Source organism: Lytechinus variegatus, chromosome 7 (genome assembly GCF_018143015.1).
Source record: "Lytechinus variegatus isolate NC3 chromosome 7, Lvar_3.0, whole genome shotgun sequence".
Classification (NCBI taxonomy): domain Eukaryota; kingdom Metazoa; phylum Echinodermata; class Echinoidea; order Temnopleuroida; family Toxopneustidae; genus Lytechinus; species Lytechinus variegatus.
In genome coordinates, this window is record NC_054746.1 from 19,872,941 (window position 1) to 19,896,036 (window position 23,096).

Genomic DNA, 23,096 nt, shown 5'->3' on the forward strand with positions numbered 1-23,096 from the left:
CCCCCCCCCCCCCCTCCCCATTTAGGAGATATACAGAAAATACATATCAGCAGAACACAAGAACGTAATAATGATGACAGAACAACATTTCCTTCAATTTCATTTTGAATTTTTTATTGGTTTCTTTCTCAAGAAAAAAAGTATTTTTTGAACGAATATTCACATGACATCGACAGCTCGAGAAGAAAACACCGTATGCCTAGTCGGAAACGTTGACTTGACTACCGAAAAAAAGGGAGCATTATAACATTGTACCAAAATTGCCACAAATCAAGGCACGATAATTACTAAACACTAAATACAGCATGTCAATATTTCATGTACACAACTAATTACTACATTACACTTTTTTTCAATATACCATCAGTTACACTAACGTATAACAGACTCCTGGTCAATCCAATCTAACACGTTATTTCCAAAGACGTTTTCGTTTATGAGGCTGCAAAAATAACCTCTTTGTGTTTCCTTCCCTTTTAATGACCATATATCGCTGATAAAATCTCTTTAATATTTAAACAACGTGCAAGTCACAAAAATATAAATACAGGCCCCTTAATGACATCAACACTGCAGCTTCAAACATCAGGCCTGCCGATATAATATCATGTTTTTGATGTTTAATATACCTTTTGCAAACTGTAATTCGCACAGATCGACACTATATACCACCAGTTTGTCCTAGAGGATTGTTCCTCCAGCACGGAGTATTAGTGTGCAGTGACTGTTCTGTTATAATAATGATGTACAGATGGCCTACTTTAATCTTTCTGAACTTGACAGAGCATGCATGGTAAGAAATAAACAGAAGGAAATATGGGACTAAGAGTTGAGGAGAGGGAGTGAGAGTTGGAGAGAAGGGGAGAGAGGTGATGAAAGGGAGCAAGAGGTGGTGAGAGAGGTGATGCTCTCCTATCACTTTGCATATTATTATCGACATGCTATATCACTATATTCACTCTACACATTCATAGTAATATTGTGACGTCAATAACAATACGGGGCATGAACTCGAAAGTTATAAAGTGAGAAAGAGAATTTAGCATACGAATATTGTATAATTCGTATATCAAAATGTTTCCCACATTGCAAGATTCATCTACCAAATCTAGTAAAAAAAATCCATTACACACTTCACTAATAACATACATGTGCGGTCCATTCATTCGATAATATCAATAAAATTTCGTGTAGCACACATCTCCCCAATATTGAGTTGAAATATTCAATTCATAAAGTGTGTGAGTCATGTTTGGATGAAGTTGATGAGATGAGAAAGTATCACGGTTACTCGAGCTAACAGCGGGTTTGTTTTTATTTATTCTTTTTTTTGGGGGGGGTTAAAACTAATTTGCTACGAATGATATACTTGTTTTTTTTATTATTAGGATACGATCGTAATTTACTAATAGTGGCAAGACATTTACAAATCTCATCACAAATATTATTTACACCAAGAGGGGTTTCCTACTGAACGAAATCATACAAACTATAACCAAAATAAATACTACATACAAGGACTTTGCATTATCTGTATAGTATCGGTATGCTTCGGACAGAGCAAAATAATTATGATAAAGTGCGCTCATTAAATAGAAGGCTTATGTGATTATAATACTGAAAGATTTAGTTAAAGCATAACGAATTTAAAACATTAAAAAGAAAACTGTGGTTTCAAACGCTACAATGTTACACAATTAACACAGTCACAATGACATAATAAGATGGGCAAATCAGATATTTCGGGGGAAAAAATGATATCCTGTCAACCTAGATCGGGAATATTTGTTTACATCCAATATCATGAAGCCCGTGTTTACATTTGATTTGCTTGACCATGATAAAGCTTCCTCGTAATAATATGCAAGAATGAATGCTTAAAGTGCAACTATAAGATATATACTTTGCAGCGTATCATTCGAAAGACAAAGAAAAATCTTCAAAATAATTGCACTCCGTTTTCGAAAGGAGCAAAAGTTGGAAATGAGGATGACCGTCCCTAATAAGCAACAGAATCGTCGTTAATAGATCATTAAAAAAGTAACAGAATCGTGTAATATCATTAAAAATGAACAACAGAATCATCGTTCACAGATCATATGCAACAGAATCGTTAATAGATCATTATGATATAAGCAATGCAGATAGTTTGCTACATCAGGCAAATGCATAACACACATATGCAATGTTCTTTGTTTGAAAATCTATTTACAATTTAAATATAATCACCAAGCATTGGTTTAAATAGAGCTGAATGAGGATATAACTTCTCCTCTTTATGTACAATCTGCACAATAATGTCATAAACATATCATGATCATAATATAATTAGGGTAATAATGATTGTGTCCGATTCTTTATCAGAACCATACCCAGAAAGATGCATTTTTAAATGGCATCTTTTCAAGCGTTCGAAGGTAAAATGAATTCTACACACACACATACGTTGCATCTGTTAATTCAACAGATTATGAGGTTTGCGTGAAACCCCTTTTTGTGCTCTTAATTTTAATACCACAAGTTAAAGGTCAGTACATTGACGACATGACAAAAACATGATCTGAGGCACTATTTTCCAGACGGTTCTCAAGCTTGATTGACTTGTTTCTTTCTCTCACTATAATACAATACTAGCATACAACCCACAGAATAGCATAAAAATATTGCGAGAAACTTTGGCGAGTTGTTCGTGAATAAAGCAAAGATAAAACGAGAGGCGGGTCCGGGTGAGGGCGGGCCAGGTATCCGACTGCGCGTCGTTCCTGTTTCAAAAGCAAACCCTGAGCGCTCATTTCGCTGTCACCTCAAACATGACAAGGACCCTGTCACAAAGGCGATTTCTGTTTTTTTTTCTTTCTTTCAAGGAGACTTCTAAACAATGGTCAGTCTTTCCTCCAGTCGCTTCGCACTCTTTTCAAGTTCCTCTGCTTGTTGTTTCTGCTGCTCCGCCTTCGCCTTGGAGTCTTCCAGAGGCTTGATGGATAGTCTCCTTAAGTTTTCAGGGAGGGCATCCTCTGGCAAGGCATCTAGCCCTGGTTTGGACTTCTTCTCTGGAACCCATTTCTTCCACCTCTGGACGAAAGGGATGGCAAGGGTAACGACGGCTGCAAGGAGGTAGATACCACCCCCGATGTAGAATGCAACATCGAACGACTGCGTTAAATCGTATGATGCACCTGAGAAAAGGTGAAAAAGACAAAAAGTTCATAAGTCGATTAATACCTTGTTTTCTGAATTCGAAAGATTTGGAAAACGTAATTTTACTTTTCAGATATCCCCCTTTTTTGCAAAACTAATAACCAAAATCATAATGACATCACGCCACAAGGTTGTCCGAAGACGTCATTCGCTAACTACAACCGATCGGTACTGGGACTGTAGAAGGGCACTCGTGTCTAATGGTCTGTTATTCGAATACTAGGTCGCAGGATGTCCGTTTTCACTGGGCATACGAAACGGAAATTTAAATGTCCTTCGAACACTGGGTTTATTTTGTCATGAAAATCAGATGTTCTGCAACGTGACTGAATATAAAGAGTACATTGTGTTGTATTTGCAGAACAAGGACGGTCAAGTTTACACTGATAAACTCGGATCGAATGCAGATGTTTGCTCAGTATACATTCTTGTTTGAACAAAAATAATGAAATGACCGTTGGAATTAACTTTATTGGTATAATCAGACTGGTATTTCGAGTGTGAAATAATCAACTATGAAGCAAAAAGGGCATAATGCCAGATACTTCGAAGAGGGCCCTAGTGGCGGCATAATGACCGAAATTATCGTCAATGGATGACGAAATGCAATCATCAGTACCCGTCATCATTAGCTATAAACCGAAACAATAGTCATCGGATACTGATATCCTGACGTTATTTCTCAATCACTGATAAGACAGGGGCAAAGGTATATTTTTTTAACAGCGCCAAAATAGGACTTTACCAAACCTTGGCAATAAAGAACTAAAGCCATGTAATGCTTGGTATTAGGCAATTCGATGCCATTGGATCACTGGGCCAAAACTCTGAAATAATCCGTCAAATTTGAATTTTAAGAAAGCATCAGAACTTTAAAATGAAGTAAAGAGCAGCTGAGAATATTTCTGTTTGCAATGAAAAATGGAATGTCGGCACCAAACAAGATATAATTAAGTATTCTCGCTGCGGCACATGTCAGGCATGTGTCAATTAGCATGTACTTGGCTATGATCCAATCTAAAGCAAACAAAAAAACTGGAGGTGTGTCTGATAAGGTGGAGGTGTGTCACAGAATCAAAGGTCACTTGATGACAATGGGACTGATAGCGACATAATCACTTAAAATGGTGTATATCTCCCCAAGTACTTTTTACAATGAAAGATCTCATTTCACGAACTTTTAAATAAGTCTTTATATGCATTCAAGCACATGGTAATGATGACATGTTACCGATCCTTTATTCCCGAAATTGATGTGATTCATACATCCTACTGGATACCTTCACAGCCAACCTCCCGATAGCTCCCCCAAATTGGACAAGTTTGACCCAAGATAACAAAGTGAATTAAACCAAAAGAACCCACCAAAACTTTTGAAAGACAGTGGCGATAACTTAAGACATCATGGAAGGAGCAATTCATAGCAGTTAATTGCAAGCTTTATTCAATTGAACTCAGTGTAGCGCCTTTTCTTGAAGGAACCGACCTTCAATCAAATATTTTTAGTAGAAACTTTCATGTTTGATACAGAATCGAGCAAACGTTTCGTGTGGAAAATCTGACTTAATTATCATTTTATGCCATCCAAAACTTTGAAAAAAAAATATTCTAGACATGCTAGATTTTAACCATTGATGCAAGTTACTTTGATAATGCCAGATTTACAACGACATGAACTCTAAACCGACCGATGGTATGCTTTTGCAACACATCACTTCATTATTTTGCTAATTCATCAAATATCAAAGGGACAAATTATAAGGAATCCATCATGTCTGTTTTGTTTTGTTTCAGTTTTGCCTATCTCACAGAAAATTTTAGAATTAATCCGAAGTATACTTCCAGTGCCATTATTACATTTCAATAAAAATCATTGCATTCTACTTCTGAATGACGGATCTTCTTACCTGCTATTGAAGGACCGAATGTGATACCGATGCCAGCGGCTAGAAGAGTCAATGTCCATGCCTCGGCTAATAGCTTATGACCAAATAGATCCATTGAAACTTTGAGCAGCATACTATTAACAACTCCTGTCAGGGTACCTACAACTGTAAGGCATAAAAACAACAGAATTATTTTAAAGGAAAATTCTTAGATCCGTGAAATTTTACTGACAATAGAAGGCCAATTCCATTAAATGTAAGTTAAAAAACGAAACTGCTTGTGTTTGGCAAATTTAACCAAACTCTTGAACAAAAACAAACGCCATGAAAAGGGAATCTCAAACTCTATTACAGAAAATCACTTTAGATTTATAAACAATAGACGCTTAGCTCGGCAAAAGGTTGGTAAATATCTGAACTACTACGGGGACAAAATCTTGCTTCAGCAATGAATGTTTTTTCATACGATTAAAAATTGCTCTTTGACAAAATGTTCAGATGGTCGATAATACTTCAATCTCTGACAATTTGTAGACACCAGGTGCTTCTGCGAAAATAATTACTGAATAACCGGTGGAGCAACTGTCGTCAGATAATCTGTAATGGGAAGCATTTTTCTGAGAATGTCCATTACACATATATTTCTTTAAATTTTAGAGTAAATGGTTGATAATCTGTTATTTCACCTTTGAACTTAATAAAAGCAACGTCATTGGCATCAGCCTGAGCTTACCTATTGCGTAACCGTAGAGTCCTGAAATGGTGTCAATGACCAGAAGACACATCGTCACAGCACCCATGATGAGGTTACAGATCGGGTAGACGTATACGGTGTGGAAAGGGATGTAATCTCCGAAAATAGCCGAACTACCTCGACCGAGCATGTCCGACAACCCGAATACCATGAGGACGTGGACACCTTTCGCTGATGGGATGCCAATAGTTTCCATGTATTTTATCTACAGAAAATAATAAGAACAATACTTAGGAAGGATTCAAGTTAGATCAATACAAGCACTGCGGAATACTAAAGCCCTCACATTTTTTGTTGGCGTTATGTAGGTATTGATGTACAAATATCACTGAGCATCGTAAATATTTTCAACCTATGATCAATATATCATTCAGAACATTCCGAAGGAACTTGTATAGGAAAACAAATGACTATACATCTGACCTCTAATAAAATACAAATTAAACTTCTGTGACTGTCCAATGATCTTCCACTGAGAATGATATGGATTAGAATGACCATTCATGTGAAGTGTCTTTCTAAAGAATATTGACAATATAGTTCCTTAAGATTTAAAAGTACAACATTGACAGCATAGCTGCTAGCCGAAGTAATTTCATGGTGCATAAGTAATAGGAGAAGATGGACAACTTACAAAATTAACAAAAGGAAAGATGAGCGACATGTTCATGAGAATGTTGGCGGTCCCCCATAATAAGATGCCTGGCGCCCTCATCGTGTGTAAGAAAGCCTTGATGTACTGTTTGGTTGTATGCTTTGGCGTGTTGTCTGGTATGGGAATCCTTCTTGACCGTGTACTGTCTCTCCTTGACCAAGTGCTATCTCTCCTGATAAAACTAACGATGCTATCACGTCTGCTGCTCATGGAGCTATTTCTCCTCATCTTGCCTGTGCTGTCTTTCCTGGAGATCGAGCTCTCTCTCCTACCATTCTGGTCATTCTTCCCTGAGTTGCTGCTTCCCTGCCGTCCTCTAGAGTTCGACCTACTGTCTTTTCTTGAGCCATTACTTGACATTTGTGATACATTGCTATCGTTACGCGGGAGCCCTTCCTCCCCATCGCTTGGTAGCTGAGTTGTTGGAGCGAATGACACGCTTTCTTTTCTCTGCACTGGCGCTGTACCGGTATGGCAGTTCTGATTGATATTCTCGTTGCTGAGTGCAGATTCCTCAATGGTTGAAAGTTGCGTGCTAAGAAGAACTGGTTCGCCAATCTGGAAGTTTCCTTTGACTGGGATATACCCATTTGTCTGCTGTGCTTTGAATACATCATCACCGGCGTTGATCTCATCGTCATTGTAGTATTCTTCCTTGTTCTCCGAGTCTTCCTCTTCTGAGATTTCAATTTCCACGTAGTCGACTTTCTTCCTGAAGAGAGCAGCGCAGACGAGCCCATGCACGAGGAGACAACAGCCCAGGATGATGAAGGTCTTACGCCAGCCGAATTTCTCGCAAAGGATCTCGACGGCGGGATTCAGAGCAAGTGAACCTGCAATGACAAAAAAGAGGATATCTTTCAAAATATGATGAGAAGTAAAAGAGCATTTTTCCCCCATCACATAAATGAAAAATACATGGATAAAAAGTGTGATGAGGGAGGAAATACTAACCAAAATGTTTTTTGCTATAATCATTATCTTGTTTTCATTAAAACTAATCTTTAGCCTTGGCCGGAAACACGATCTAAACATTGCATCATGCTATTTAAAACATTAAGCTTTTGCCACCTTTCATTATCAATGTTTTTTTTTGAATAATTTCATTCTCTATTCAAAGAAAGAAAGGTAAATGTATTTCCCAATTAAAAGAAACAAAAAGATTTGATACCAACCTATACTCCATCCGAGAGTGGCGAAACAAGATGCACGGGCGCTGTTCTTCCTCGGGAAATAGGTCCCGATCAAGTTTAATGATGTGTTATCGATGAAGTTACTGCCGACACCAAACAGGAGACTGTAGGTGGCGAAAAGGTAGTAGGGGTTGGGCACGGCGGCCGAGAGGAGGAGACCGGCGCTGCAAAGGAGAACGCCGACGATGGCGACTTTACGATGTCCGAAGCGCTTGAAGAGACCGGTAGAGATCGGCGATGCCGCGAACATAATCCCAAAGGCCACTGACCCGATCCATCCTGCAGGGAAAAGTAACAAAAAAGAAGCAATGATGAAAACGGATCTTGAGAGGATGTCAAGACAGACTACAATCTGTGCCAGGAATCTGTGGCTAACCTTTCACTTATGCAAATTTTCAGTAGGAGAGGAGGAGAAGGATTGATGGGGCAGGCGTATGATGCAGGGTTGCCTATTTTCAATGGTTTGACATATTGAATAAAACTCAAGATTTTGTCTTTGGAAGTAATTGAAACAGTGAAATAAATAACAAAATAACAGAATGATTGCATTGCGAGGAAGATTTGATTCAAAATCAGAACCACATTATGCATGTCAAATTTTGGGCAGGTTATGGCATCACAAGTTTTCACAACTTCAACACGACTCGCAATCATAACATTCTTGGCATAAAAGCTACATGTAGATAGTTGTTTCGATTGTATTATCCGGGGAGACTATATGCCCTGATATTTTATCCCCACCCGCTAATTATTTGATTTGTTGTAAATGAACTTAATTTGTTGTTGCGATGTTTTGTTTGCATTCATTCAAGTGTGGTTGGATAATGCTGGTATGAACAAAAAAATATTATGTAACAAAATGAACGTGCTGAAAATATCTCAATTCGTGCACCACGAAGTCAGTAAGAACTCGCTGCTTTCGATGCGCCACAATTGTACGACTATTTTCTCTTCATCATCATTACGTGTGTATACATGTATATGCTAATGGTCAGACAATTTCCTCCTCTCTTAATTTTTATCAATACTATGCAGGAAATCATTTTGTGGGAAAGTGAAAGGGAAAGTTACCAGACGAACTTGACAAGGGAAGATGGCAGTGGGCGTCGATCAAAGAGATTTCCTTTGAGGTTTCATATCAATCCTGTTTTTCTTATTGTTGCGTACGATTAATTGTGTTATTTTATCTCACATAGTTTCCGTCCTCTGGCCCTTCTGTAAAAATCTATATCTTTTCCTTGTCTCATATTATCCCTGTCACTTTCAAGCTGTTTGATAATATCCCTAATTTTTTTTCAATTTACAATTTTAGTCAGCCGTTGGCAGTGCAAATGCATTTTAGTCAAAAGCGGTAGATACATGTACAAATAATATTCATCGGTTATAAAAGCAGCTGAAAAAATAACCTTGAGATAAAATAACGTATATTCGTTTCCCAAACAGAAATGTTTGACGGCTGTATGTGGTATCATTGGGAGGCCCGGTTGGGAGGGAAGGTAAAGTTACATCTTGCAATCTATTGGTAGAGCTAATATATGCCTAATAATCTGCTTTATAACTGTACATAATATAATGCCCTGTCGTTTTTCTGTCCAAACGTGTAATATTTTTTAAAAATAATCTTTAACCGAATATTTCCCCATACATTGCTTTTGCAAATAATAACGATAAAAAATGTGTAAAATGTTGGTAGATTGCTAACAACTGCAAATTGTAGAATTGTTTAATATCAAACAACTATAACATTTCTACATAACCGTCATGAGGTGTGCCCCCCCCCCATCTGTTCCGACTGCCGCGGACGATATCTATCTTTTATTCTTATTACAACCTGCTGATTTCTCAGTTTTCTCTCCAATTCTAGCCCATGCATCCTTCTAAATTCCCCAGTAAATATTTTTATCTGATCACTGCTTACTATAATATCACCATCATCCCCCTCCCCCAACTCGGCCCCTGCTGCGCAACTGAATGTAATGATCTTGAATATATAACTAGGAAATAGTTTATATAGGCTCTTGGGCCGTTTCATGAAACTATTTGTAAGTTAAGAGTGACTTTAAGAACGATGGTGAACCTTTCTTATGCGCTAAATAATCATCAATGATCATTGATGGTGAATAATCATGTTTAGTAATACTTGATTAACCTTATGGCCAAGTTTCATGAACCAGGTCCAGGGAATATCATTTACCACAAGAAAGGATCACCAGTCGATCGTAAATACGAACAGCTCTATGAAACGATCCCCTTGTCTCATACATGAACTTGTACATGTACGTGTTATACTTTCAATTTCTGCCAGGTTGTTATTTCCTCTTATCAATTACCGTAAAGCTTTAAGATCTGAATACACTCTCCATGATAAGATAAAACGTAAACACACCGACACAGCTGATTGCAATTTATTCAATGGGCATTCATTCGTGTATACGGGTTCTTCTCAAAGTCACCTTCAGCAAAACTTGCCAAGCTGTTACATGTCGAAGAGGCATGAAGGATCAGAACAAAACACGGGGCGTTTTGAATGAAAAATGACAGAGAGAGAGAGAGCTAGGGGGGGGACATAAAATTATAACACTATGAATTCACAAAAAAAACGGAACTTTCAATGTCACCTTCATCAACCTAGCCATAAAATTCGTTAGATCTAAAGACTCAGTTTAGCGCTCTCCATGCACTTCGAATAACAAAAACATTACACTTTATATCGATTCATAAGTGCTATTCCTCATTAATTTCAAGGTGATCGACTCCGTTATATAGCAGATAAAGAACTCAAGGACCTTATATTATTCACCGTATAGTCGTAATACTATATGGCAATCCAGTATGAACTCAATCCGTTTCTTTCTTTAATATAATTTCAATATATTGATTTAATTTACTTTAGAAATTATCCCGGGGGTTCATCTGTACAGAGATTATATTTGTCATCCACGCCCCCCCCCCCTCCTCTTCAAAATAAGGGTTTGCGACTATACATGGCTGAATTCACATCCTTTGGTAATCATCGAACAACTAATCAATCAATATCCAGGAAGTCCTATGAGAACAATAGGCCTATACCATATCGAGGAACAGGTCTGGGCGTCATGACCGACAGAAGGAAATGAGAACGGCAGAGTAATTAACACTCCAAATATATTTATTCATTTCAACCTTTCATGAACCCGGTCTACTACAGGAAAGAAAGCTCTTTCCTGCTTGGAAAATTATGTAACGATTAAACCTTTTTAACAGAATAGTCATAGATATGGATATATCCAAACATTTTCGAATGTAAATTTGTAAGAGCATAAACATATCATTTTTATCATGTGACAACAATATCCATCCACGTAGTAGTATATTTTTGTAAGGTGGGCACGGTAAACACCTGACATCTCTTTACAAATTCAACCTTGGGAAACAATAAAAAAAACCTAACATAAATCATAAACCCCAGGAAAAGCTGGTACTGGTATACTGATAGGTAGTGGTTGTGGGCCGTCTTACCAAAAGACGTTAGTTTAAACAGAACTCGAAAAAAATCAAATACAAATCCCTAATACACGTGTTTCATTGGTCGAACATTTGGAGTTGCTTTTGATCGAAATTTTTTGTGCAACGTGCCTCAGAATGCAAACGTCACCGTTGGCGTCATGTGCAGAAACGTACAGCGTTATAGGGTAACATTCCACATGAAAATATCATGATCATGCGGTTTACAGGTTACGAAACATTACGTACACAGCATGATCTCCCTTTATTTCATTTTCATGTATTGTCTGGTACGTTCTGTTCGAACTTTGAATCGCTGCTTTGCAACTCAAAAGTGTTAAAGCAGCAGCTAGAGATATTACAAATATTTTAAGAACATCTTTCTCATGTATAGGGATATTAAATAGGGTAACATTCCACATGAAAATGTCATGATCATGCATTTTACATGAATGTAACGAAATATTACGTACACAGCATGGTATCCCTTAATTTCATTTTCATGTATTGTACATGTATGGTGCGTTCTGTTCGAACTCGCTGCTTTCTTTGCAATTCTTAAATATTTTAAGAACATCTTCCATACATTTGCACTTCTATTACAACAAGATATGAATATAATCATCCTTGTTAGGGTTATAATCATTCTTTATCGTAGTTCATTTTGAAAGAATGCACCTGACCAGTGAAAAAAAGCAGAATAATTTTTTTTCTGTTGGGAGGGGGGGGGGTCAGAGTTGTCGCATGTTTGTTCCTGCTTGTTTGCCATTTGTATTGTCTGGAAGTGCTTTAGCTAGATATTTACATCGGTAGGACAAAATAATACATTTTGGCAAAAAGACCTTTCCTTCCATAAATCGATCATTTTACCACGTAGCCGTGACCGATTTCTCGGTCATTGTCCGACAAGTGGACTTGTCATAAACCCCTTTTCTGCGTCCATTCTGCAAAGTCATTACCATTCAATGCACAACTTGAATGTGGTATTGTTTAGCGCCATAGGAAGCCATTGTTGTTTTTCGATTGTACTTTCTCTTCTCATTCTGAAGATGACTTTGGAACCAACCGAAGGAGATTCACGGTGCTGGATGTCAACAATGGAAGAGCGCCGAGCGTGTCCCGGGACTGGGAGCGTTAAAAGGGTGTGGTCTTACGGTTGAGCATAATCTTGTTTCCATTAGTTCATCAATAAAAACATGAAACTATTCTAGCAAGATACTCTCATGAACATAGGCCTACGCATCATATACATCGTTCATGCATAGAGCTTTATGGTTCATGCACTGTTAATTGCGTGAGCACACAGTCCAACAATGCTCATTATACTGAAATCTTTATCATTTAGTTTAATTTTCCTATATGTAGCTATTAATATAATTACATGCACAATAAACCAATGAACCCAGATTGGTTACAGACGGGACAGTCGTCCTCAAACGCTGAAATTCTTGAACTCTTGCGTTGACCATGGCTTGACCAAAGATGATAATTATACAGTGCTAACTCAAGACGTGATAAAAACAAGACAACGACAATACATGTATTCTGCACGACAATATAGTCCTACAGCTGAGATAACAACTGAGATGTGGTCCTCGTGGTGGTTTGGGGGCCATATGCTTTCCCCAACTCATTTTCATCCCATGCCCTGATCCTTTATAATTAACTTTAATCCGGTGCAATTAACATGGTGATCAAACGAGGTCTTTATTTTGCAATATCATGCAAGCATTGATCACCTGATGCAAATACGAGATTTCTTCCAACCCAAATACACGTACAGGACACCTGCAGACTGGCAAAGGAAACCTTGTCGGAAACTTTAGTGGAGGAAGTTTGATCAAGAAGGTGAGTCCCTGGCTTGATTTGAACTTAATAACAATGAACTGACCCAACCCATCCGTACAAAATAAACATCATAACATAATTACAGAAGTTTTTTTTTCAAAAGCAAACATGCCTATCAAATGGAGTCTCTTTCTATCAACTGTTCTTAATTTTGTGTTTTCGGGTCAAACAAGCTTTAATTACGTAAGATACATAAGAGGATTCGGATCAAAGTACACAATCTGACAATAGCGTGAATAAGCATTACTAATTTACTGGGTCCTATTTCATCTCAAACAAACATGGACTAGATATGGGTGCATGAATACAACCAGATATGACTGGATTTAACCCCTCTGTACTTTTTAAAGGTACTTTCACCCTTTCTGTAGTGGCGGGTTTATTGGGGTGAACTGAATTTTTACGCGGGAAACGGGAAACAGCCAAATTCCGTTATCTCTTATTATCGTCTGTATTATAAGGCCATGTTGCTGAAAAAAATCGTAAGTCAGAACGCGTACTATTACAAAATACAGTATATTTGTCATCTATCAGAAATGTTGAGAGGGATTAAGATGTGGAACACTGAATCGACGGACCCTCAAAATATAAGTACATGGTTTATTATCATTGCTATAATGATATTAACAATTGGGAATAATGTCTTCGATCGAGAATCTGTTGGACTCGATATAGATTATTAGCAAACAAACTGTCAACTATGGAAGCTTAAAAGTGCCACCGAGATGTTGAGATAATTATCTCGGGAAGTCGACATCTTGATAGCAAAATATAAGATGACGAGATCCTGGATCTCATCATGTTGACATCTTTTAGAAGAGATGATGAGATGACGAGATCCTGGATCTCATCATGTCAACATCTTTAAGAAGAGATGTTGAGATGACGAGATCCTGGATCTCATCATGTCAACATCTTTTAGAAGAGATGTTGAGATGACGAGATCCTGGATCTCATCATGTCGACATCTTTTAGAACAGATGATGAGATGACAAGATCCTGGATCTCATCATGTCAACATCTTTTAGAACAGATGATGAGATGACAAGATCCCGGATCTCATCATGTCAACATCTTTTAGAAGAGATGTTGAGATGACAAGATCCCGGATCTCATCATGTTGACATCTTGTAGAAAAGATGATGAGATGATGAGATGATCTTGCCATCTCAACATCTCTTCTTAAGATGTTGACATGATGAGATCCAGGATTTTGTCATCTCATCATCTCTTCTACAAGATGTCAACATGATGAGATCCAGGATCTTGTCATCTCATCATCTCTTCTACAAGATGTCAACATGATGAGATCCGGGATCTTGTCATCTCATCATCTCTTCCAAAAGATGTCAACATGATGAGATCCAGGATCTTGTCATCTCATCATCTCTTCTAAAAGATGTCAACATGATGAGATCCGGGATCTTGTCATCTCAACATCTCTTCTAAAAGATGTTGACATGATGAGATCCGGGATCTTGTCATCTCATCATCTCTTCTAAAAGATGTCGACATGATGAGATCCAGGATCTCGTCATCTTATCTTTTGCTATCAAGATGTCGACTTCCCGAGATAATTATCTCAACATCTCGGTGGCACTTTTAAGCTTCCATAGTCAACAGTATACTACAAGCATGATCATACTTTTAGGCCATGCAGTTGATATCTGGTACCGATCCAACAGGTCATTTGTACTTTACACCGCGCGAAAGTCCAGGCAAAGTGCAACAGGTGGACAATCACTGCTATATAGAATTAGCGTGTTGCATATTTTGTCCTGCTGTAAACCCTTAACAGGTAGAACCAATAAACTCCTTGGTATGACCATGGACCCTAGGGTCCATGGTATAACTAGCTATCATCATGCATATCCTATAGCCAATTAGAGCTTGGAGAATTTTAAATCACAAGTCAACGGACAAGACCTGTGGCCCAAAGACAAACCGCTGTTCCTCTTCATAATATACCTGGTGCTGCTTGGTCAATCCATGCTCCGATCTACGAGTTTTGAATGTCCATGACCACATCCCAGACGCGCGCATCTCGGACCTACTTGGTCCGTCAAACCATGGAGCTAACATGGTCAAACCATGGAGCTAACAGAGATAGCTCTATGGTCAAACCAAGGAGATATCACCTCTATGGTCGAACCATGTAGTGGGTCCATGGTCAAACACATCGGGCTGCAGTTATGTCGAGATCTATGTAATTTTCCTAACAAATAACAATAGCCTAGGGCCAACATCAAATATCGCTGTCTTTTTAACCAATACTCGTTAAATAAAGATGTCTATGACCGAAAAAGAACGAACAGGGACGCATTAACCAGGGAATTGTCGAGTTTACTTAGGTATGTTGCAGAGGCCACCTTCGTGATAGGAACTCTTAACATGGAATAATGCAAATTATATGGGTAGCATTTTAAAAAAAATCGAAGGTAATAATGTATTCCAAATTTGAATCGAAAACAGCCGGGCCAGATCCCAACCTGCTATACCATCATAAACATTTACCGGCCGGCACTTGGTTACTATTTTCCTTCCTAAACAATGGCTTCCACCGTCCTATTAATACTGGAGTTGAAGGGCACAAAACCCGCCCAAAAGAGGAAACTTTGTTGTATGTTTGTAGTCTGTGAATAAACGCATACAGATGGCGTTGGCATTCGGAAAGTCATCTTTCGTCTTCAAAGGACATATTCGAATATTGCCAACCGGATCAATTACGAATTCGGTGTCAGTTTGAAAATAAATGCGTAATAAACCTGGACTTGAATGCAATTCATAATATTCATAATCATACAAAAAGGTAACCCCCCCTTCTTCGTCGATAAACACACACACCCACCCAACTAGTGATTTCGAGATTTTAGGTTTATTTCTCGGTTAATTTTTTTTTTTTTTTGTCATTTGGGTCATCTGGACTATTCATCATCAACCGAAAACAAAAAAAAGTGCAGTTACCCCTTCCAATTTGATAAAATGGAGAAACTTCACCTACTGTCTCTTGCTTTTCTTTCTTCTTCTTTATCGATATATATTTTCCATTTTCTCCTTTATTTCTTCCGACTTTCCCTCTAGAAATTCTAGAATGAACTTACATTTTCATTGAATGTTTTCATGTAAAGGTTATAAAGAGAAAAAACATTTCCAAATTAAAAAAAGACTTGCACATTTACATGAATATGGAACCCCATAAGCATACTTGGTAAAGACATGGACCATAGTTAAGACAAAAGGTAACTCCTCATTCGAATGCTGCAATAACTGTTGAAATATTTAGAATTAGAACAAGATTCATATCCCTTGGTGCTTAGGCCACCGATAGGCCAATAAATCATTCTAAAAATAGAAATGATTTGAAGGAAAATGGGGCCATAAACCTCATGTGACTGTTTCAAAAAGAATGTTTTAAGGACAGGGCACTGGGAACGATATTGTGACTGGGGGTGCTGAGTGTCAATTTGACAAGCAAAAAAAAGGGTTTCTGTGAAAAAAATGGCTATATTTCTCCATTTTGTAATACCATCCAGAATTCATGGGGTGCTGCATGTGGAAAATGATACACGCAGCACCCCAAAGGAAAATATTGGGGGTGCCTCAGCACCCCAGCACCCCCGTTTCACATGGCCATGATAAAGACACAAGTGTCTTATTTCACCAGGATCAAATATGAAAAGTTCGCCTCTCCACGGCTTTAGGGTCGTAGAGATACATATCTTACAAACGAACTTTGACACTGCGTCACAGAAGTTTGATGCAAAAAAACTATTCTGAGATAAACAACTCGAAGCACTTTACGACTGCGTACATGATGTGTGTCTATATGGGAATGGAAAATGGTTTTCTGGTTGCCCTAAGCATGGGCTGGTATACTGTTTACAAACAAAATACTGATATTACACATACGTGTAGACCAACCTTACAAAAGTCTATTATTAATTTGGGGAGCACGGCTGAAAGCTACACAACAGTTTTACTATATGGTTCGTTAACAGACTTAAATATACATTAAAAAAACAAATGTGGGAACATAAACGCTGAACATTCATTCATTATTAACAGAGTAATTTTTTTATTGCTCTAAGTCGCTTTCAGACTTGGGTAAATAATAATTTATGATGAATATAAAATTACAAGTTCATGTATACAAGTCGATACCAACAATGTCAATGGGATTTGAAAGGTATATAGATGGGGTATCGGAATGATCATGAATTCAATGGAATCACGACCGATGAAAATAAATAATGAAAAACAAAGTGGATATCATTATGTGAACACAAAAGATCGACGCACAAAATGGGCAACTGCTCAAGTGAAATGATTATATTTTTCTAAAAGAAATATTGACACTTTGTTTGATGATATATCTATCTCTCTGATTATCGTTTTCAGCCGCCAGCGTCTTGGTCTATCTCAATGATCGCTATCCAAACATGCAGTCGTTTCTCATCTAGTCACAATTAGCAGTCTGTTTATGAATAAGTGCATGGATAATCTGAAAATGTAAAGCAATTGGAGATTAAAGATTTAGATTAAACCTAATTTTTTCATATGAGTACAATAGGAAGATGGAAAAATAATTGAAGGTGGGCAAATAAACAACCTCCTTGGAGCTCTCCAACTTTGGACCTCTCGCTCTCTTCACCCACTTTGATCAGACTAATGGATGTCATCAAGAGGATTGGAACAATGGTCGGGACACGTCTTTTCGTGGTATTGAATTGTCTTTATAGAACACGTGAAAACTATACTCATTAAACAATATTTGCGTACGTTTCACATGCAGGCAGATTGAAAGAAAAAATGGGTTTGTATAATTCGACGGAGGGAAGGAGATGGTTTGTGACAGAACTTGGCGCATCCCCTATGTTTGCACGTAACGCTACAAATCTAGCTCCATGGGTTGGTCTCAGAAAATAGGGTTCTGTATCATCGGCTGAGGAAAAAAAAAGAAAATTCAAAACTACCAAAGATAAAGACAGGATATAATTTCAAACTACTCTTCGACGGCACAAGAAGTAAAATGAAAACTAGATTTCCCCGGTGAGTAGTTCTAGATGGACTTTGTTTACAAAGGTAATACGAACACGTGTGTACTTGCAAAATTGTAATACAAGAACTGAATAGAATGATGGTATAATAGTCAAGGTAATACAATACATAGACCTTATTGTTTGTTCCGTAAACAATAAACCAACAATAAGTAATAGGACCCAATGCAATTTCCCTGATCATGACTTTGTATTCACATATTTCTACATAATAGTCTTTCTTCCGAGAGTAACAAAATATATCATCATACACTTTCATGCCCCTCCCTGCCTTTTGTCTAGATGAGATGTAATGAAGGAATAACAAATAATTATCTGTGGCTGGATGGCAAACTACCATCTTGCGATGGAACGAAAACATTTTTTTATCACAAGAGGAAGGCGATATCGGATGATCCCCATAACAGAAAAATATATTTTGAATGATTTATCTTTAGGCTAGGGTATTAATAAAAAAATGGAATCTTGGGAAGGAAGGAGGACATTAAAATATCCAGGCAAGCTCGTATTGGTGGTCCTTAATCCTAAAACAATTCACTTTGCCTGGTATCTTTATCATGTCATATCAAATATTTCATACAAGAAAATAAACCATTACCCCTTGTTTAAATTTCGTTACCCTAAAAAAAAATCTGTCATGAAAAATTTGCCAGAACATTTTTTTAAGGAGGCCAATTTGTTATAGCTGTCTTAAAGATATTTCGAAAAGGGGGGGCATGTAGGAGGGGGGTGTGATCGTCCTTTGGGTTTCATTGGTTTACATTATAGATGAACCAATTTTCCTGATCAAACAAAGGACAAAGAAAATTGCAAATTTCTCTGATATCAATTGCATTGCGTAGTAGACTCAAAGTAGAAAAGAGGCATTTTATGATAAATGGCGCATCAGGACTCGGTGACATGCTTGAGATGCAATAAAAAATTTCATCAGACCGTATCATACATGTATTGTAGTAAAATGCAGTAGCATTTACAAACTAATTTTGATTAAATCGAAATAAATTGATAAAAAAAAATACAAGGCAAGCAGAAAGATTAAGTTGTGTGTACCGATGAGCATGATGAGCATGATGAAAAAACCCTGATTAATTTTCTAAAGATACACCAATATTGAATTGTAAGAAACATGTCGTATAAGTTTAGTAATTATAAAAATTGAGATACGAATAAAATGTAGATATTCTTCACTGTTTTCAACTTTTCATCTCAAAAGCTATTAAAATTATCTTTACAAAACCTATGTAAATATGTATCCTTCATTTCGTCTTCATTCCCCCATTATACTGACTATTAGAAGGGAAGACTCTTTCTAAAAAAAAAAAAAAAAAAGAAAGAAAGAAATGCTCAATCATCGGGCAATCCAAATTTGTCACCTAATGTTATCTGCTATACATTCAGAACGCCAAGACGGATGTTAAAGTAATTTCGCAATAATTTTCTTGAAATCTAATCTCTGTACAGCTGATAATTCTTACTGGTAAGCTGATAATGTGACCACATTTTCTTTCGATACACGTCTGTACTATTCTAACGTATAATCCTCAGTTGAAGCAGGGTAGATGATTGATAGCAGGTGGTTATTCATGACTAGTATATCTTAATGTTACTTAGACCTGATGACAGAACAACGGTGTAAAATGTCATAAATAATTATAACGATTATATTAGATTTTTCGATATGAATTTGCCTATTGATTCCACATGGAGAAGAATGGTGATCACTGACGAAAATATATACATTTTAGGAATGTATTCATGATTAGATCTTATCAATAACACTTTGGGATAATGCTACAAGTTGATAATCTTAGAAATTACTTTTATTCATGCAAAATTTGCGTATAATTCTTGACTTCGCTCATTAAAAATATTACAGCCAGTAATTAAACGGAATGCATTATCTCTCGATTCACACACCTCGCAGAATCATAGCACTTTTTTCATCAAGCTCCTGTTACAATTTCCAAACCATAAAAATTTAAATGAGATAATGCTGGTTTAGAAGGATGGTCGGAGTCACGGCCAATATTGAAGTCCTTCGTGTGGGTATTATCCATCGTGGCTTTCTTCTATGACATGACGATCTAGTGTCAGAAGATTAAATTTCAGCCATCGTAATCCTACTTCAAAGGACGGAGAAAAAGTGAATTTGAATGACCAAGATAATTGACTCTTGCCGAATCCATGGCAAGGACTGTCATCGAACAATGGTGAAGGACCATTGGTTTTCTTGGGTGCACATCAAAAGGGGTAAAAAGGGCGTAAATGGGGGCGTGTACATTTTTATTGGGGTATACGGATTTATTTTCAGAAAAAGAAATCATAACAGCCTGAAGATGAAATTTCCCTGATTTACATGTAAAGGAAATTGATTGCCCAAACGCATGTTAAAAACGTTTACGAAAATAATTCTTAGAAGAAAAAAAAAAGATAGTGTTTTTTTTTCTGGTATGAACCGGGATTTTACAATTTTACAATTAGCAGAATCTAAAACAAAAAACGAAATTGCTTCGGGGATTATTTTTTTGCCAAAATATTAACAATAGTTACCACTTCCTGTGGTTAATAAGCAAGCCCACCTCCCCCTCCAAAAAATCGATTTGCGGTGATAATTTATGACAGGTGTCATAAGAATATTGATGTAAAATACGAACCGGGCAGTAAAACGAAATATTTCTCATGCATGATTATACCATCCTGAGAATGTCTTATCTTAAACTACTCCCATTTACATTTAAAATCTACAATACCCCGTCATTTAATCTCCACGTGACGTTGTGATAGACCGTCGAATTAGCAAAAATAAATAGTGGCAAATTTGTTTGTTTTCTTTATCAATGGTGGTATCGTCATCAAGGATAGTCTTTTTACTTGACATTTGAATAAGAACTACACAGAAAAATTCTGGAAAAACGGTTTAAGAAATCGACCCTTTTTCATGAATTTAATTTCTAATACTCAAATTGAACATAACATCATCGTCATTATCATCACCACCATCACGTACGTTGCCAACGTCATCATTATGATAATATCATACACCACTAACATCATCATCACAACATACATGATTTCATCATGATCACAACAACCAAATCAACGCATGCAATACCCATCATCGACATCATCATCACCATCATCATCAACATCATCATGATCATCAACATCATCGCGATGATGATCATCAACATCAATATCATCATCATCACCATCATCATCATTATCATCGTCATCATCATCATCATAATCATCATCCTTATCATCGTCATCATCATCATCTCCATCATCATCATTATCATCGTCATCATCATTATCTTCATCCAAATAACCTCCACCATCGTCATCAACCTAACTCAACATTTTATCTTCACTATGCACAATCTTATAGCCACTACAATTAATACCGTGTAATATCCAACGATATCACAGCTGTCACATTAGCATGATGCCCTCCTTATGATATCCAGGGAGGGTAAATTATCCATGAATAATACATTGGCAGGCTAAAAACATCATCGCCTCAATCTATCTCAATTTCGCATTATGCATCTCGCTACACACATGCGCACAGTGCAGACACTGTTTTCGGGATGATGAAATCGCGAATATATTGCGACAACGTGTTGAGACTATTTTACAAACGAAATTTGTACGTAGGGCCCTTTATAAATAATATTTGTTTCGGAGAGCTGTTTAGATATTTATATCTATATATATGCCATATATATATATATATATGTATTCCATACTTGACTTTGTAATTGTGAATAATATTGCTATGATCGCATAGATTAAGTGTTAACTTTTGTCCATTTTATCAAAATTGAATCGGATAATAATTTGCGACTTTGATATGAAGGGTACGTCAATGATGTTACTTACCTAATGCGAAATCAGATATTGTATATTCGGCCTGTAATTTGACAAAGATGACTCCAAAACTGCTCAGAATACCCGTGACTGGTAATATGAGAAGGAAGGTTGCAAATGTGATCAACCAACCCCAAGAATTCTTCAAACAGCAACACATTTTGGTTTCGTTTGCTGCTCGTCTGCGATGGAAATAACGAATCGGCTGATATAACTGTCGACCAACATCGGCACGTATTCCAAAAAGGGTATCTCAGTGATCTGGGTTTAAGTGAAATCAGAAGATGTTTGACAGACCTAAAATCCTGATAGCAATATATTTCAGCTCAAGCAACAAAGAAAACACGGTTTCTTGAAGGCGAGCCAGCGCCGGACTTCTCGGTACACTCCTCGCTTCAGCACGATGCGTGTATGTATGTCGCAACATCGAGCGATCAGCTGGCTGGCAATCAGCTGTTTCGCCTATTGTCAACGCCTACAAACACACACAATTGCGCATAACTAATCAGGGGGATTATGACGTTTCAGGTCACGCGCCATCATCTAGCCAATCATTGGGCTCGTAAGCACAAGACGCATCCAGGCCTGCCTGAAATTAAAGAGCTTCTGTCGCCTGTCGCTAGGGTTTTATGGTGAGCTCGGTGAGCTGAGCTGAAACTCTGAAGTGCAAAGATACTGACTACGACCAGTTTGTTGACGTTTTTTCCTCATCGGATTAAAGGCCATGGTTTACATTGTCCAAAAAATATGCGGGCAAACGCGTCAGCTGTGACAATGCGAAGTTAGAACACAACAAAAGTCGGACAAGAAACAAAAATAAATAGCAAAATATTATGGGCAAGGGCGGATCCATGTTTTACCAGAAAAGGGGGGGGGGGGGGGGCAGTTTTCTGATATGCAACCACCACCATTGAAAGCATTTTCCCATAAGAAAATGTCACACATAACAATAAATTCCTCACCCCCCCCCCCCCGTCCTCCATCCGCTCCTTGTATCGCAATTAGTGATTAAAAAAAAAGCTATCACCTTATTGTTAAATAAAGCATCCAACTACGAGGCCTGAATTGCACGCACCAATGACAAGTTTTGATGTTTTTTTTTCTCATCGAAAATATTGTATACTTTTATGTGCAGGGCCATGATACTTATTT

The 23,096-nt window shown here is 37.5% G+C and overlaps 1 protein-coding gene across 1 annotated transcript; it reads right to left on the minus strand.

Annotated features, from left to right (window-relative positions):
- Positions 1-102: 102 nt before the first annotated feature.
- Positions 103-22,411, minus strand: LOC121418682 (monocarboxylate transporter 13-like). Its single transcript, XM_041612664.1, has 6 exons — positions 21,957-22,411; positions 7,669-7,965; positions 6,473-7,326; positions 5,818-6,043; positions 5,106-5,249; positions 103-3,176 (listed from the first exon to the last, which is right to left on the minus strand). Exons 1-6 carry the CDS (start codon positions 22,102-22,104, stop codon positions 2,872-2,874), a joined length of 1,974 nt encoding a protein of 657 aa, XP_041468598.1. The 5' UTR covers positions 22,105-22,411; the 3' UTR covers positions 103-2,871.
- Between the last annotated feature and the right edge of the window lie 685 nt (positions 22,412-23,096).